This window comes from Achroia grisella, unplaced genomic scaffold (assembly GCF_030625045.1).
Source record: "Achroia grisella isolate CSIRO2021 unplaced genomic scaffold, CSIRO_AGI_Agris_v1 utg906, whole genome shotgun sequence".
In the NCBI taxonomy this organism is placed as follows: Eukaryota; Metazoa; Arthropoda; class Insecta; order Lepidoptera; family Pyralidae; genus Achroia; species Achroia grisella.
In genome coordinates, this window is record NW_026713064.1 from 2,256,320 (window position 1) to 2,274,198 (window position 17,879).

Sequence of the window (17,879 nt, forward strand, 5' to 3'; positions counted from 1 at the left end):
CCCATTTTCCTTTAGCTTTTATTGAGACCTGGAGGGTCAAACCCCACAAAGACGCACGTATCTGAGAATCCCTTTCCCACAATCTTTACAATGCGAAATTTTAAATCAATGTGGCACAATCTTGGTGTAGAATCTGGAATAATATAACAGCTTGCTTTTATAAAAATCTTCTATAGATATCTGATAGTAATAGGACATCAGTATCTCCAGAGGTTTGCTTCCGCCATCTTCCGCAGATATCTCGAATCAAACAGTAGTGAACGTGGCATTGTAATTTTCAGTTACGTGAGTTTGTACATTAAGTTCTATTATTTCCTTTCCAGATACATGTATGTATAGATGATACATGATCTAAAATCGTAACTTTTATTCTACAATGTAATGATAATGTTTATATTTTTTATTTCGTAATTTATAACAAGTTTCACCTGCTCCACATTTTTTCTCGTGTTATTTTTAAATTATATATCCAATTAATTTTAAAACAACTCGTTAATGTTTAAATATAAATAATAAACTAACGTTAATGTAATGTATATAACCTAGGTTTTGTTTTTAATGTTGGTATTGGCTTACAAACCCTAAATATGTTATTTACAATTATATAATAAATTTTCTAAACATTATACTATTAATATATGTTACACAATATATTGTATTACTAGTATATAAGTTAAACTTTCTACATCTATATTGAAGTTCTAAAAGCTTTTGAGTCGAATATTTGAACTGTCTTTAGGACTATTAAAATTAGATTCAAATCAAAACCCTTCGATGCCTACACAAATAGAGTGCTATTAAATAGTTTCTGTAAAGTACATTTATTTACAGTTCATTAGTTCAACAATCTTGGTATTGGAATAGCAGGTTTTAAATATCAGTTGATAATAGCATACATTATACACATATGAATATTTTTATATCATTGTGTTAATGTGTTAGGTATTTATTAAAATTAATTGTATGAATTGTTTTATTCCTGGAATTATGAATACAACAAATACATTTCAATTATAAAGTATGGGTATAAACTATGGAACTACGCTGCCAGCACTTCAGATACACATTGTAATATACATATATATTTTAAGACCCAATATAATATATGTACATTGTATTATTAAATATATATATATATTACAAATAATATAAATAAAAATATTATATTCAGTAACATAGGGACGTATATTATATAATGGTTTTAATTTTGATACTATGATATTTAAATTGAGTATGTTTTATTCCATTTTCTATTTGCACAGAAAAAATAAGTAGACATTTAAGCTCAGGTATTAGCTAAAGTTATTAGTTTAAGTACCTATTTTTATTTATTATATATAATATTTCTAAATAGTAATAATATTTCACGATAATTCACAAAGTGTCATCTTTAATGTCAAGCTAAGCAGTGCATACGTAGTAACAGTGGAACGAGACAACTGATATATATTTTTGTAAATACGTACATAATTTCTATTTATCATACGGAGAAACAGAGTCAATGTTATTTATATACATACATAAAAGTATGTATATACTTATAAAATATATGTGTAAAGACTTATACTATGAACAAATAAAGAAAGTACAGGAGGAACAAATGTACGCTAAAACACTCTCACATTAAATAAAAATTAAATAATTATAGAGTACATTACCTCTCCTATATTAAATCTAGTTGAAGGATAACAAGGTAAAAGAGTAATTAATTCCAACACGTTCACATCGTTTATATGATAATTTACTAAGTATTGTATTAAGTATACCTATATTTATAATTTGGATCTTTTCAACCAAACATCAACTCCACGTCATCCAAGCTATTAACCCTTGCAATTAATTTATTTTCAAATGCCGTGAAAAGGGGTCGGCTCGGTCCACATACAACAGGAATGATCGGGGGGCGTTACTGGCGCCAATATAGCCTCAGTGTATACACATATGGCCGGATATTAATGAGGCAATCGACGCTCGGACCCGACGGAACCCGATCGCATTAGGGCACCAAATCGCCCATCCATTATAAGTACAAATATCGACGTGGGCATGTATTTGTATTAACTTTTATGGGGTTCCGCGACGTATATTACATCGTATATTAAAGAGCCTTCTCTCGCCTTGGTTTATTAAGAGTATATCTATAGTGGTGTAACTCTAAAATGGCGCAATTACAATGCAAATATTGTAGCAGTTCTTTAGTACAGCAAAGACCGTAATGGTAATCAGTTTGGGAGTTATTAATAATATCGTGTTACATATTAACTTTCTTCAGTAATTATTTGAAATAAAATAACTTCTGTGTCAACAACTTTCATCAACCTACATCATGTGGAAGTGGAATTTTACATGAAGATATCTTTATTATAAAAAAATATATGAAAGTGAGTGAAATAAGTGTTACAATCTATCTTCATGTAAAATTTCTTTAATTACATTTAATAATTTAAAGCAGATAGATACATACACAATTTCGCACTAATAATATATTATTAGTGTAGATTTCTTAGACAATGTATACTGTAGTGTGAAGATTACTTCTCTAAGAAATTATTTCATTTATGAACCAAAAACGTCAAATCTTTTCGTAAAATTTTCTTTGAAATGTTAACTTCCAGAATGCATGTACATACCTACATTACTACATTATAACTATGCTATAAACATTTACAAAACTACACGAAACTTCCATCGTCATGTCATGTAACTAAGTAACGAGTTGTCAACTCCAAGTGTCCAAACTTGTAGAACTAAATTTTACGCGCAAAGTAGGAAAACATTTGCAGTAATTAATGAACATACATATCTACCATCGACAAATATATTTTATAAAGTTATTACATAAGACTACTCCTTATTTACTCGTATTTACGACAGTTCCGAAATTTCGTTCTCATAATTTAATTGACATGATTGAAGCCTTGACGAGTTCTATGATTTAGCAGCAAACTACCTTATCTTTCGAAGGTTATGGGGTTCTATTTATCGTACTAAAAATATTTATATTAATTCTCATATTTGTTTGAATTAGCCTTGGTATGTATATGATGCATGTAATAAAAATGATAATTTAATTATTTCGATTACTTGATTAATACTTGTAGTTTCCGCAACCGTTCCGTTTGTTGTAATCAGCAACAAATGGATAGCGAGGTTGCTTGTTAATCTGCTATACGACGATTTTCTTAACAGTAAATATTTCTGTATTATGGAGTTTTACTTAATATCATTATATGATAGTTTAAATTAAAGCTATTTGCTATATCAAAGGCAACCTCAAAGCTTGGCATAGGAGGCAGAAATAACGGACAGGGCTGCGTCGACTTCCTTATTAATAATCGCTTTGGGCACACTAACAAAATTATGCAGTTATTTATTTTTTGGTACTATAATAAATTTAGTACTGTTTATGTTTTAATAGGCAGTAGATTAGATATTGTAGGTCATACTAAAATAGTACTTCTTTAAGAAAATAACAATTATCTATAATAAGAGTAATGGTAAAAATGTTGTACCTATAACACCCCGAACAATATTCTTAAAAAAGTTAATATAAAACGTTTTCTTTAATACAATGACCATAGATAACATTAATCTATTCGCAATCGTTTGACGGTAAGCTCATTTGCGATTTTAGTTAATTTTGTGGTTATCATCATCATAACATTCACTACATAAAAGCAGAAAGCTCGACATACAATTTGGTATACTTCTCCTAGTCAGCTCTACATAATACTATACATAAACAGAAATGGAAACGTACAGAACAAAACTATAAAGAATTGGTTTTTGTTATTCTTAGAGTTGATTGCGATTGTAAATAGCCTTATAATGTATTTAAAAATAAAATTGTACAATTTGAAAATAGAACGTCATGCATGCAATATCCGTATTGTTTTGCTTCTTTTTATTAATCTCACTTCATCTCGAATTCTGCGGAGTCACCGTTAAATATATTCAGTATCAATATTTTATTTATATTTATTATCAATATTACAAACATCAATACGCCTACAACAAACAATAGAAATAGTTTAATTGTTGTAAATAAATTTCATTTACAACGAAAATGTAGCCATTGCAATGTACCTACCTAATCATAATTTGAATATTGAAATTAAATAGCCAGTAATATTAATTTATTGTACCACATTGTATACGTCGGTGTAACGCCGTCCGCTTGGCGGCACGTGCGTCTGAAGTGAGAAATGAAATGCTATTAATTCTACACTCCTAGTATTTCCCAACGAATTTTCGCAGCACGTATCCACAATGGTCTCGTTGTTTTTATATATGGCAATTTTTAGGCGACGTAATTTGCCTACGGGAGAATATGCTTGGAGAGATACAGGCAGACATTTTGCTGTCGTGTACCTATATATCTACGAATATTTTTTCATAAACGCGAAGACGATATTTTTAGGTGCCCATTGTTATATATACATTTTTTTTCATAAACATAACCTATAATGAATAGTGGTATCACGTACATTTATAAGAATGATCTTTGTCGTGTCTACATACAGTTGGTTAGACAATTGTTATGTCAACAATTTGAACATGCTTGTGCATTTTATTGGCAAATGTGAACAGCATTGTATTACCGTTCGTTTTTACGATCAACGCTCTCACAACTGTATTTCACTCTAGGGGCTATTAGGTAAGGTTAAGCACGAAAAAGTTGGTCTTTGGAGACGAGACTAAGGTAGGGTGGTACGCATACTATCCCAATTATAGACAGAAGAAACGCCATGTAGGTAATGCTATGCACATAAATCATCTATAGGCCGGTTTATTGTTGTGGGAGTCTATCATAGAATGCTCAAGCTATTCCATGACTCTAATTAGTTATTTAGTTTCAATTACAACTAATGTTTCTCCGAAAATAGGCGTTTTCCATATCAATTTAGCAAGAATGGGGAATATAAATTGATGACCCCATAATTTCGGCACACTATGACCCCTCAAGGCGCATAGTTTTTAGTCATTCAAAATCTTATAACACCCAGACGCCTAGCGATTGCATATATTTATATATGTTATTTTTCCATATATTAAAGAAAGGCTCGACAAAGTAAACACAAAAATAACGTTCGTAATATAATATCGCATATCGTGGTCACAGACAAGTTACGTAACGCGCGAAAGGTAAAGTAACATAGATTTATTATATCTATACATCAAGGGTTATGGCTGCTTCGCAAGTCGAGAATCGTTTAGTGCGGAGTCGATTTACGTGGAATACCATAAAAAGTTGGCAGATCAGGAACACCTGTGCCCAACGTTTGAACGTAGACATTGCCTATAAAGTAATGACTACTTACACAGATTAACGAAACTTAACAAGTTATGAAAATATAGTAAAAACTTCGAATGCAAACTTATATTTAAATAACTGGTACGATAAACTGAATATTAATTCTTCCGACTAATATAATATACCTTGTTTAAGGCTACTAAATAACTGATACAAATACTAAAATATATTTTTTGCAAAGGCACTGATCTAATAGGTAAAAAACTCCCAGATCAGTACAATTAATCATACACATGAATACAATAATAAATAATCTTGTAATATCCATGTATGTATTTATTTACAAGCATTACACATATACAGTTTATTTATACAATTATTGCCAAACTGTTTGACAGTTTGTTGGCGAAAACTTGAAAATGCGTATGTATTTTTTTAACCGTCGTTTCATATGTATTTTTATTTATTTATATAGGTATCATAAATAAAGTACCTATGTAAGTAATTCGTGAAAATATTATATCAAATAAAATTTTGTGGAAAAGAAAACATGTAATTACGTATACAACACAAGTGATGTTTATTTGGATTTAGGATATAATAAATAAAATACTTCCACAGCTTAATCAAAGTAATATGGAGCAAATTTGTATATTTAAATCCGATGTAGTGGAGGGCGAATTAACTTTGGGATTATCTAGGATGCTCTCTATAGGTATATATATATACATATGAACTTTCATTTTCTACAAAATTCATACTCTGTGTAGCTTTGCAATTACACTCTATTTTTTGGTTCAGTAGACGATGACGATATACCATATTTTAGTAGTTTCTGTATCAATTTTCATATTTTTAAACTATTCTGTGTTTAGGATTTAATTCTCTGTTTGTTCTATATCGTAACGGAAATCGTTACAATAAAATGCCATATTATTTTGTATTTATATAGAAACAAGTACCTATTGATTATAATCTGGAGTATTTAAATGTATCATGTCCTTTATTTTTTTTTATTCTTATAGCTTTACTGTCAGACCAAACCTATAAAAACTTTTCAGCAATTTTAAATTTCGTTTGTCAATTTGCCAAATTCTCTACTACATATTTTAGTAGCTCTATGGTAAGCGCTGGGGACAGGGCTGCGTATTCCTTGCCGGTTGGACGCCGGCTGATTAACATTAATGGTTGTTAATGCGCGCTGTATCGATCTTGCATTAAACTACCTCTCGATACCCACACCAAACCATGAACCTGACCGTCCGAACAATATGCGAATTAGATAAAATCTGTATAGGTTTCGTCTGAGCTGCTGTCTCGCTCTTATTAATGTATCTATCTCTTACGACAGGCTCTTAATGTAAAGTCTCATATTGAAATGTTGTGATATTAATTGACTATCACTAACCAGTTATATTTATACCTACTTGTACTTACAAATTAATGTAAGTGTTATTATAGTGGTATAATTGTTTTGTAGGTGTAATATGATATGTGTTATGTCTGATACTATGTTCACATAAATCAGACTATCTATTATATTCGCCCGGGTGTTCATAACTTTATGATTTTTTATGAAATATGGTAATATATGTATAAATAGCCTATATCACTTTGGAACAATGTGCTTTTCAAACAGTGAAAGAATTTCTAAAATTGGTGCAGCGGTTCCGGAGTTTACTTTCCTCATAACAAAATTCTCTCTCTTTATAACATTAGTACAGATACGTAGGTACATTGCGAAAGTTGAACGGCGCTTCTTCAAAAGATATGAGTTAACTGAATACTTAAGAGGACATTTCTGACAAAAACTTTTAAATATATTAAATATTAAAGTTAAAATTCTATATTCTATATCTAACCTACACGCAAAATAAGGTAGCATATTATTATTAAAAATTACAATAAGTATACCACGAACATGTTTTACTTACTGAAAATAAGTAATTTGCAATAATACAAACCGCACAGGCTGTTTGTATTTTTATAGACCTATTATTATGTATTCTTAAAAGGGTTGAAGCTGAAAATCAGTATATTGTTCTCTAAACAATCTTCTACCCTGAGCTTCGACCTTTTTGTATTACTACGGATCACATACATACTCGTATAGTGACATAAACTTGTTAATCCTATGTAATGTCCACATTTATAAAAGTGTAATTTTGTGTCGTTTATAATAATCAGATAAACGATTTATCTATCTATATTCCTAATCCAGTGGACACTTTCCACATATAAGGACTATGTGTATACTCTATGCTATTTAAACAATATTTTTTAAAAATTTCCACATATATGTGCCAGTTCCTGTAGACTTTTATATATATTATTATAATATTAAGCAGAGAATTATAACTCATTTTCATATTTATAATTTGTTGTACACATTACCAAATATAATATTTGCACTAGCACATATCTTCTAATATATATATATATATATATATCTCGTGTTTATTTACAAAGTTGGTGGGCTTTAAACTGAAAGGGATTTTTATTACATTTTTAACAGACTTTTATGAAATTTTGGAGGTACTCCTAGGGGATAAGGGTATCGACAAATACTTTATATGGCAAAACAACTATTGCCGAGTCAGCTAGTAAATACGATTATATAAAACATTGTGCAGTATACAAGATAAGCCATGATACTATACAGGTTCTGTTTAAAGCAAATCCAATTAAAAGCCTGTTTTCTTTTACAGAAAACTCGGGAAGATGAAGTTGTGCACGTATTTGCTGCTGAGCTTCTTGGGTAAGTTTTTTCATGCATTATGCTTATATTTTATTAAATTAAGCTTCAGTCACGTTTGAAATTCATTCTTCTTTGACTTAGACTTGAATGAAATTAACTATTAACTAAAATACATGAATAAATTGGTTTAGCCCCGTCGTCTTGTTCTCGATGGTAGCGAGTTCGATTCCTCACACAATGTAAAATAATGTTTATGAATAAGATTGTTTGTTCAATATGCGTTTATTTATATCATGTATTACAAAAAAAAAATCTGTCATAATAGTCATCCCACAGACAGCAAAGAAACACAGCGAAGCACAAAGCCATATATCACCATATGTACTCTTTAATATTTTTATTATTACACAGTTTAGTTAGTAATAACAGTACAGTACATGTACAGGGTAGATTTATTTTCTAAACCATTTATAACGTTTAGAAGTTTTCGCATTACTAGTACGTATTAGAATGTTTACTAACAATACTATAATAATCGTTAAAGGATATAGAATAAAAGTTCGTCTAATTTCAAGATGATGCTAGGTGTTTTGTTATTTATTTTATGACCATGCGGAAAGTTTCATCTAATCCAAACTAAGTATAGGTTCTCTTTCTAGAATTAGATTAATTATTTTGTGAATTAATAATATATATCTATTTTGGTAATACATTCGAAAATCGCAGTAGTCTAGCGGTTTAGCACACTGTCTTACTTCCGATGGTTGCAGGTTCTACATTTTTGTAACTAGGACGGCAAACGAGCTAACGCTCACCTGTTGATAACTGGCAATCAACATCTATTATGGGAACATCACCATAGACGTCTTTTTTACCTGATGTTAAGTGATTACCGCCGCCCATGAACACCAAGGAGAAACACAAGGAGAATTGCAAGTGCTGTGCCGGCTTATACAAATAAGCTCTTTAGTTCATTAGGACCAAAATGTTATGCTATATTCTATATTTTCGCTGTGATATCCTGTAATATTTCACTCACCCTTCAATGGAAACGCAATTTATAAAGCAAGTTGCTGAAACAGATGACAGCGAAGTCAACTCAGAGACTTGGATCAGTTTTTGGTTAATTATTTATTAATTAATAATTTTAAGTAAGCCTAATAAATGAAGATAATTATGCAAGCAGTCTATATCGTTATCATCATAAATATTACCTAATTATTGTATATAATTGTAGTTCTAATAATTGCATTAAAACATATTGAGTTTAGTTTTTTAAAACTATAATTTTAACTACTGTTCAGAATTAGACGCAAGTTTTAATAGCTTCAGAATGATTTCCCTATGAGAGTCCAGTTTTATTCAACAATAAATAGGTAGCTGTTCCCATTAAAATTATGTCGGAAACAGAGTTTCGACTATAAAAGTTTCATATAACTTGTTGTCGATACAGTACAGTTATTTGGATACTATTTTTTTGTAGTGACATGTTAACTTTTTTACGTTACTAGACATTTCAATTAACTGTAACTGAAGGGACTCGTTACTTGAAGAACATTTTCATTAAATTTTAAATTTCTAGTAAGAAGCTTATCTTATATAGCTAAGAGAGTATATACATATATACAATGCAAGGAAGTTCAATAAATAAGTGAATTCTAGACTTACAAACGAGCAAAACAGGTTTTGAGTTTCCGACTGAGTTTGGTCCAAGCCACGTTTCGCCGTCAGGGCGTAAAATTTAGTAACTGGCAACACATAAACTTGGTCTCTGACAGCTGGTACCCCTAGGAACTTGCAGTTCGTATCTATATTGTAATGTTTGAAACAATGCTTTAGTATACACGTTAGATATGTATATGGTCTGCTGCATTTGATGAAAACTGGATAAAGTTTTGATAGGCCTTGATGTAGGTATTGTATTACAGACCTGCATGTTATTTTATATAACATGATCCTGACAAGCTATTAACGTCTATGAATTTTCTCCTCATAAATAGGATACTAGCCTACAATTATTACACTAAACAAGCTACAATAAACACACAACAGTGGATGTTACTTCAAGTTATTCTTTTATACAAATATCCATGAAGCTTGTGAAAATACCAGGAGACTTCTATGCTATTTAGGAAAAGCTTGTCTGGCTACTTTAGTAGTCTCGTACAACAATAATTCAGATAAGAGGCTGATTGTGGAAAGTACACTCTAATTAAATTTATATTTATATATACAAATATCCAATATTACTTTTTTCTTCAAACCGGCATTTACGATATGACATCGTATAGCAGTGAAGGCATTTTGTCACATTCTCTTTCTAGTAGTATAGTAAAATAACTAGTTTATAACGATAACGATATTATAATCATTATCAGCATGTTGAGTTTTTGTATTAGTCAAATAAATTAATCCGCTTTGGCAATAACCACTTACAAAACTATGTTAAATAGATATTCCAACAAGAGAAAATATAGTTATCAAATAATATTAAAGTAGCTCGTTTATATGTAACTGTTATAATATGATATTTCTCTCACATTTCATACAATGAGGGCCGTTATGGCATGAAGTTAAGATTCCCAAAGGTACTAGAAACAGAAACAAGCAACAAACAAACTTAGACTAGCTGACAGGCACTACTCGTGAGGTTGGGTAGTTTCGTACTTAAATCAGTAGTGCCTATTAATGGTTAATGTACCTACATATAAACTAATATTTTAATGATTAAATATTTGTTATTTATTTGTAATGGATAAATAAAAAAAAATATTTAAAAGATTTAAAAAATTCCTTCACATATAGGTATAAGGCTACATTATTAACGAGTAAGCTTTGTATCCGTTTATTAAAATAAAAAAAAATCATACAAGTGCTTAATGATGGAAAAAAATATTCATCTATAGAATATATATATATATTCATCTATAGAATATATATATATATTCATCTATGGAATATATATATATATTCATCTATAGAATATATATACACTGAAATTAAACTACATCCATGTTAAATTCTCATCTCGAGAATTTCGTACGAATTCATAAATATATTTTTTTTGTTTTATCGTTTCATGTCCTTAATATATATTTATTATGAAATATAAAAAGGGTATGAAATGAGGTATCTACAGTTTCCCACGCGCGATCGGAACACATAGATTAAAAGTGAAAAATTACCTATCCTTTCTGTTTTAAATATTATCGTAATGATTGATAGAACCATAATGCCATTGAAATATAACAAATCTCTAAATATGAAATTAAGTTCATATTCTATGTTGAATCTAGAGCATTGAAAGGAATAAGATTGATAAAGTTGAATACATTATATTTGTATATTTATCTTATATTTAAATTAGATATAAGTACACATACGACTTAAAATTCGATCACATTTAGAATGTTACAAGGATTACAAGGCAACGAACAACTCCTAATTTAGCATTTTGTTTAGAAACAATCAATAAAAAAATTATTTTACTAATAAATATAACTATTATATATTAATATAAATATTTTCTATATATATGAAATATTTATTACTGATTATTTTTTTGTTAAATTTTAATTATTTGTGCACTGGGATAAGTAATTTATTGCGGCTCTCCTTGCCTATGTTTTATTGAATGCTATATATTTGCCTCTATGCACAGAACACAGAAATATTTGTTCTATGCACCTACCTATTTCCCTGTTCCTTATTTCTACTCCAAATATATTCTTTTCTTTGGCAAGCAATCAAAAAGAAATAGAATGGTATCACACGTGCCCGATCGGCAACACCAACGTGCACACGCGACACGCAGGCGCTCGGAGCACGATCGCAATTGATCACTTGATTAATTTTATGTAATAAAAAGGACACGAAATATTTGAATATTCAGATATTTGTGAAGTTTTTATGTAACTGGAATACTGTGTAAATTAGCTGACGGCCAATATAATTAGTAAAATTGAATAATATAGTTATGAATGTTTTAACTCCTCAAGGAAGCGTCAGCAGGCGTCTACGGTGTTTTAATTTATATAAAGGATCTTCTGAAAATTGCAATAGAACTCTTCTTCTTTTTGCGGGTCAACTCACATAGTGTAATACATATAAAGTTGTATATTAATCGTAAAATGAAATATTTTTTGTATATATATGTATTTATTTCTAATTTATAATGAATAAAAACATGTATTTCAATATTTAATGTAAGTCAAAAACTACTATACGGATGGTATAGTAGTTTTTGACTTCTATCGTAGCTACATACAGCTTACAAAGTAAGTTATTTTGTGGCAAAAATTTAGAGTCGTCTTTGCGAGTACCTACATCTCGCACTATCTGTGCTAACCGCACAGTTAGTCATGGTATACGTACTTTTGCATTATATACCTTTACATATCCAAAATAGAACATACCTTTGCATATCCAAAAAGAAACTAAAAAATTCGAAACTACTCCTTTCCTAATCGGTTATGAATATAACGTTATTAGTCCCTAGTCCATACAGATTTATCCATTGATTTCATCGAGCTCTTTATCACACACGAAGTTTGCCAAGCGTATTAATATGTTAGAAACGAAAGCCTGTTGCTGTAAGGAGCTTATAACTTGCTTAGACTGTACGCTTGCATGCAAATCTTTAAGTATTTTCATACATAATAATAAAGTTCACGGATGAATACTCGAAATACCTATATAAATGTAAAGTGCTTTTTTATACCACAAAGGCAATAAAAACACAAAGGCATGCGGTCTGCCTCCCTTATTAACAGTTACTGTAATATAAGGTAAGGCGTATTTAACATATAAAGGAGGTTAAAAATCCACTTTTTACGAATCATACTAATAATATTTATTATTTGTGTAACAGGCCAATCAAAATAATTTCATCAGTTAATTAATAACCCGGATTTTATTAGTATTATTAATCCACAGATTACTACTATTAATACTTTTAAAATTTCCATTGAAGGTAATTAATAGAATATGAAATATAAACCATCTGTAAATAATATCTTTTCTTTTAGATAAATATCAATGTGATTTACGACATAATAGCAAATACGTAAATTACAACTTCATAATTGAGAAACATATCATCCAATGTTTATTTTCTCGCCGCTTTCGATTTAATAATTTTGACTTATTTTTTGATCTATTAATTTTAATAGTCATACATTAATTTAAGCTGAAGGGTGTAATCAGCCGGCAACAGTACACGTATAATATAATATAAAAATGGTAATAATAAACATCCATTTAAATTCTCGCAGGCTTTTATGACAAACAAAGGGCATAATAATTTCGCATAATTACCGAGAGGAGAGGGCTAACAATTTTAATGACACGCTTCAAAAGTGCCGGACGATGCTGAAGGTGCCAATGGGCAATGGATTACGAGGTGGCGATTATGACGAGCGATTTGGCAAAATCCAAAAGCAATTCTCAGTTGTAAGGTAAATTAAAAGATGGTTTATTGCGGAATAAATTGAGTTTAATGGTCGCTCCTACATATTTTTTTATTGACCGGAATAACTTTGTTCTTAAGTTTATGTGGAGGATTTTAATACACACACAAAATTTTAGGTGTCGACCACGTTCTATCTCTATGAAGGTACTAAAGTTAAAAGATTCTATGAATCTTATAAATTGTAACGTAACAATCATTACTCCTTCATACGTTGTAATTCCTAAGGTATAAGGGATGAAAATAAAAGAAATAGTGTCATTAAACTAGGACGTTCAACAAACCGTGTTCGCGGTGGTTGGTGGGTAGCTACTAAGAAATTTGGTGGGGAGGATTGTGAGGTTGTCATACGGACAGTACTGCGGGCATACACCTACCTAGGCACATATATATTTATTTATTATATATATAATAAATAAAAATAATAGGTAGATAATATGACAGAGCGTAGAAAGACACATTTCTAAATAAGGGATTAAGTATAAATGTATAAGATATATGTACATTATTAAAAGAAACATAATATAAAAATATACAATAAATTATTCATATGTAATGTGTATTATCTTATTATGACACAGTAATGTGTTAAATGTTGATAGGTACTTAACTAGGCGAATTCGAAAATATGTGCGACCGCCACTTGAATTAAAATTTTCCATTTTTAAATATCATCTACGATCAAAATCTATTATAACTACACTTTATTTAAAATTACATTTTCTTTGGCAATGACACAGAATAGCTTAGGTACAAAACTAAATTCAATAGGAGGTGAGCTGTTGGAACAAACTTACTTGAAAGTTATACTAAGTGCCTTAAATTGTAAGTAAATTTCGTGTCCGCTCCTCGGTGACGTCACTCGAGTGGATTTGAGATATTTATGCTGCATCCGAAGTTGTTGGAGAGCGGGATTTTCTCGCATGATTACCCCTACGCCAAATATAGCGTCTGAATATGTAAATACGACAAATTCTTGTGGCTATGTATTTTGGTTGAATAATACATCACATTACTAAATTTACTACAGAAATACGTGTAAATTTCCATTTTATGTAATAGGTATTCATTAACGAGACAACATATTACGTGTTCGTTAATTTAGTCATGAATTTATTATGTCTATATTTATATATATCTCTGAATAATATTTGACTTACCTTGTGTATAATATTAGGTACTATGTATTGATTAATTTATTAAACTTGGAAACATATAAAATGTCGAGGTATATGTAAAAAAGATTCTTAATATATGTCAGAATAAGAAGATATCTTATTCTGACATATTTCAGCTGCTAAGCAGCTACTTCTGGCAGATAAACTAAAATACAGCTTGGAAAGTAAGCTTGTTTTCTAAGATGGGTTTCCGTATATATTTCACAGTTACCTAAATGGTAACAGTCGAATATATAGTATATGGAACAGTAGGTGAGTTAGCTAAAGTTAGGGGTAACTTGTTTTTTACCAATTTAGTACGTAAAAAAATCTTATTATTCAGAGCTCGAGACCTGTTTTTACTACAGTGGAATCCAAATTAATCGACTACTGGTTCAAGTCGAATGGTGGAGCCGCTAAATTCAGTTATTTATTTATATAACAAAAGTAAAAAAATCATATAACTGGAATAGCAAACAACTGTCGACCCAAGAATGGCATAGTAGATACCTTATAATTATTAGTCATTTCAATACCATATATCTTCTTTCGTACAGGAACAGCTTATAAAACAATCTGGCTTTGTTTTCAAAGTAGGTGAACGGTTTTTTTGCATGACATCTCAGATTAACTTCTATATAACGTTTCAATAATAAATGCTTGCTAAATAAATTATAAAGAATAAGATAAAAGTCCCAAATGTAAAATTTATTTTAGTTTCTAAACCTTCAGAAAATACTAATCTGGAATCAAACTTGGAACTTTTTAAATACTAAGTGAAATGTTTAACTACTACTCAACAGACATGGTTTATGAAATGAATAATCCAGATAGAGTGTACATTGTCTATTAGTATTCTCGGCACGTCCCGATAGTTGGGTAACACGTGCAAACCACCCGGCCGGTATATCATTTTTATTTTAAGCCCTTTCTTTAGGTTAACCACGTCATAATTCACATTACACTTAATAGACAAAGTATCTTATTCACATTACACTTAATTGACATTGTTGTGTACGTGTACCTATGTGATTCACAATTTGCACTTACACGTACTTGTACCTACAGCTCTACCAATTTGAGCGTGTTTCAAAAACATTAGGCAGATAGAATATACACCAAATTCGGCGTTTGCACGTCAAAGTAATTAACAAAATTATTATAAACCAAAAAAAGGGAAAATGGACGTGACGAGAATAAAGGGACCAAATAAATTAACCCCACGACCTTTTTTATTATTATAATTACTTTTTTACCTACTTTGTTACGTGCGTTAAGTGCAAAGTAAAGATTTGAAGTTGTCAAAATGACGATGTGCAAATTCACGTGATTTACATTCAGATATTGTGCAGTAGGTACAGTTAGTCCATTAAAGTATTGACTATACTTTATTGGACTAACTCATGTGTATAAATCTGAATTTTGTATCTTGGCTACACACTTTAAACTAAAACAAAAGAAATTATATTTATTGTGCATAACATTTATATATATCCGGAGTTTATATAATAGGCACACAAAATTCAGTGACCAATAGGTAAATTGTAGTAAAAATTACTTGCAAAAGTGTTAAAATAAATGCAGTTGAATTAGAATGCAGTAGCTTCTATAGTTAAATACTATTCTAGTAAGTAAGTAAGTAAGTAAGTAAGTCATTTATTCGCATTACAGACAGATATGCACATAACAATAAAGCCCCAGTGACAGTAGCAGGCTGCGCTGTAATATGCCTTTTTTCAGTAGGCATGCAAATTTTATTAATAAACCTAATAATTACATATATTAATATTTACATTATAACAATTAGATTAATATTACATATTTAAATTTATAGATTATTACCATTATTACAATTATTATTACTTTATTATTATTTATAATATTTATAATTGAAATAATCGTCCAGAGAGTAAAAACAGTGTGTCAACAGCCATTTGGTTAATTTATTTTTAAAATTATGTCCTGTATTCTATTAGATCTGCGGGTAAAGTGTTATATATTTTGTGTGCCATGTAAAATACATTTTTTTGAAATAGGGTTTTTTGGAGGATACATTATTTTTTATTTGACAGTGGGATGTAAATATAGATAAATTCTGTTTTACAAACAAACATATTTCAAATATGTATAGACACGGCAAAGGAAGAATATTCAGTTTTTGATACATTGGTCTACATGAATCTTTATTACCTAAGTTACATATTGCTCGTATACATTTTTTTTGAGCTTTGAAAACAGTTTCGATCTCAGTGGAATTGCCCCAAATTATTAAGCCGTAGCGTAGCACTGACGATATATAGCCATGATATGCACTAAGTGCCGTCTATATATATCTCAGTCTATAGAGTGCGAACACAAATTTGTTTATTTTTTTGCAAATATACGTGTTTTTTCCAGTTTAGATTCTCATCAATCGTAATACCTAGAAATACTGTTGACTCTACTTGTTCAATCTTTTCTCCCTTATAATATACATGTAAGTCAAGCCTTTGTCTTTTATATGTTTTGAATTGCATAAGTTTCGTTTTAGAAACATTTATGTAATTATTGTGTTCCATCCATTTTACAACGTTTTGTAGCGTTATATTTATATTACTTTCGAGAGCAATTTGGTTGTTGGTTATATTTGGACATTCAAATAAAAGTGTACAATCATCTGCAAATAGTATACATTTATGAGTTATCGAGTCTGGTAAATCATTAATATATAATAAAAATAGAAGGGGACCTAGGATACTACCCTGTGGTACTCCGCAACTATTTATTCTTAGTGCTGAGCGAATATTCACTTTTTCATTATTTATAATGTGCCCTATTTCTGTATATTGCTCACGATCGTTTAAGTAACTTGTCAGCCATTCATGCACTTTACCCCTTATTCCCATTATTCTATAATATTATATACTAATTCCATGCACACACGTAGAATTTAGATAATACTATCAGGTAGCATATGATTAAACTGATCTCGATAAATGCAGTAGTATTAAATTTCAATTATTTTTAATAATAATATAAATATAAAAAATGAAATATTTTTATTTTTTTAAACGAAATAATCATGGACAGGAAAACGGTATATTATTTTATTCCAAAATATAAAACTCTTGCACAATTATAACAATGACGCAACAATCTCAAATTTCTTCTGATCTTTTTATTATAATATTACGTTTTACAATTCCAATTTAAGAAAATGTTTGCTGTAATTGATATTATAACACAAGTACTGTAAGCAATCTCGAATAAATATTAATTGAAGATACAAATTTATTTCTTCTCAATAATTTTTTTATTCAGACT

The 17,879-nt window shown here is 29.8% G+C and overlaps 1 protein-coding gene across 1 annotated transcript in view; it reads left to right on the plus strand.

The window, feature by feature from the left end:
* The window catches only part of LOC131853725 (cell adhesion molecule Dscam2-like), a 158,830-nt gene that overhangs the window by 18,946 nt on the left and 122,005 nt on the right, over positions 1-17,879 (plus strand). The window contains 1 exon segment of the mRNA XM_059204743.1: positions 7,963-8,012. Coding sequence (XP_059060726.1) covers positions 7,963-8,012 — 50 coding nt within the window.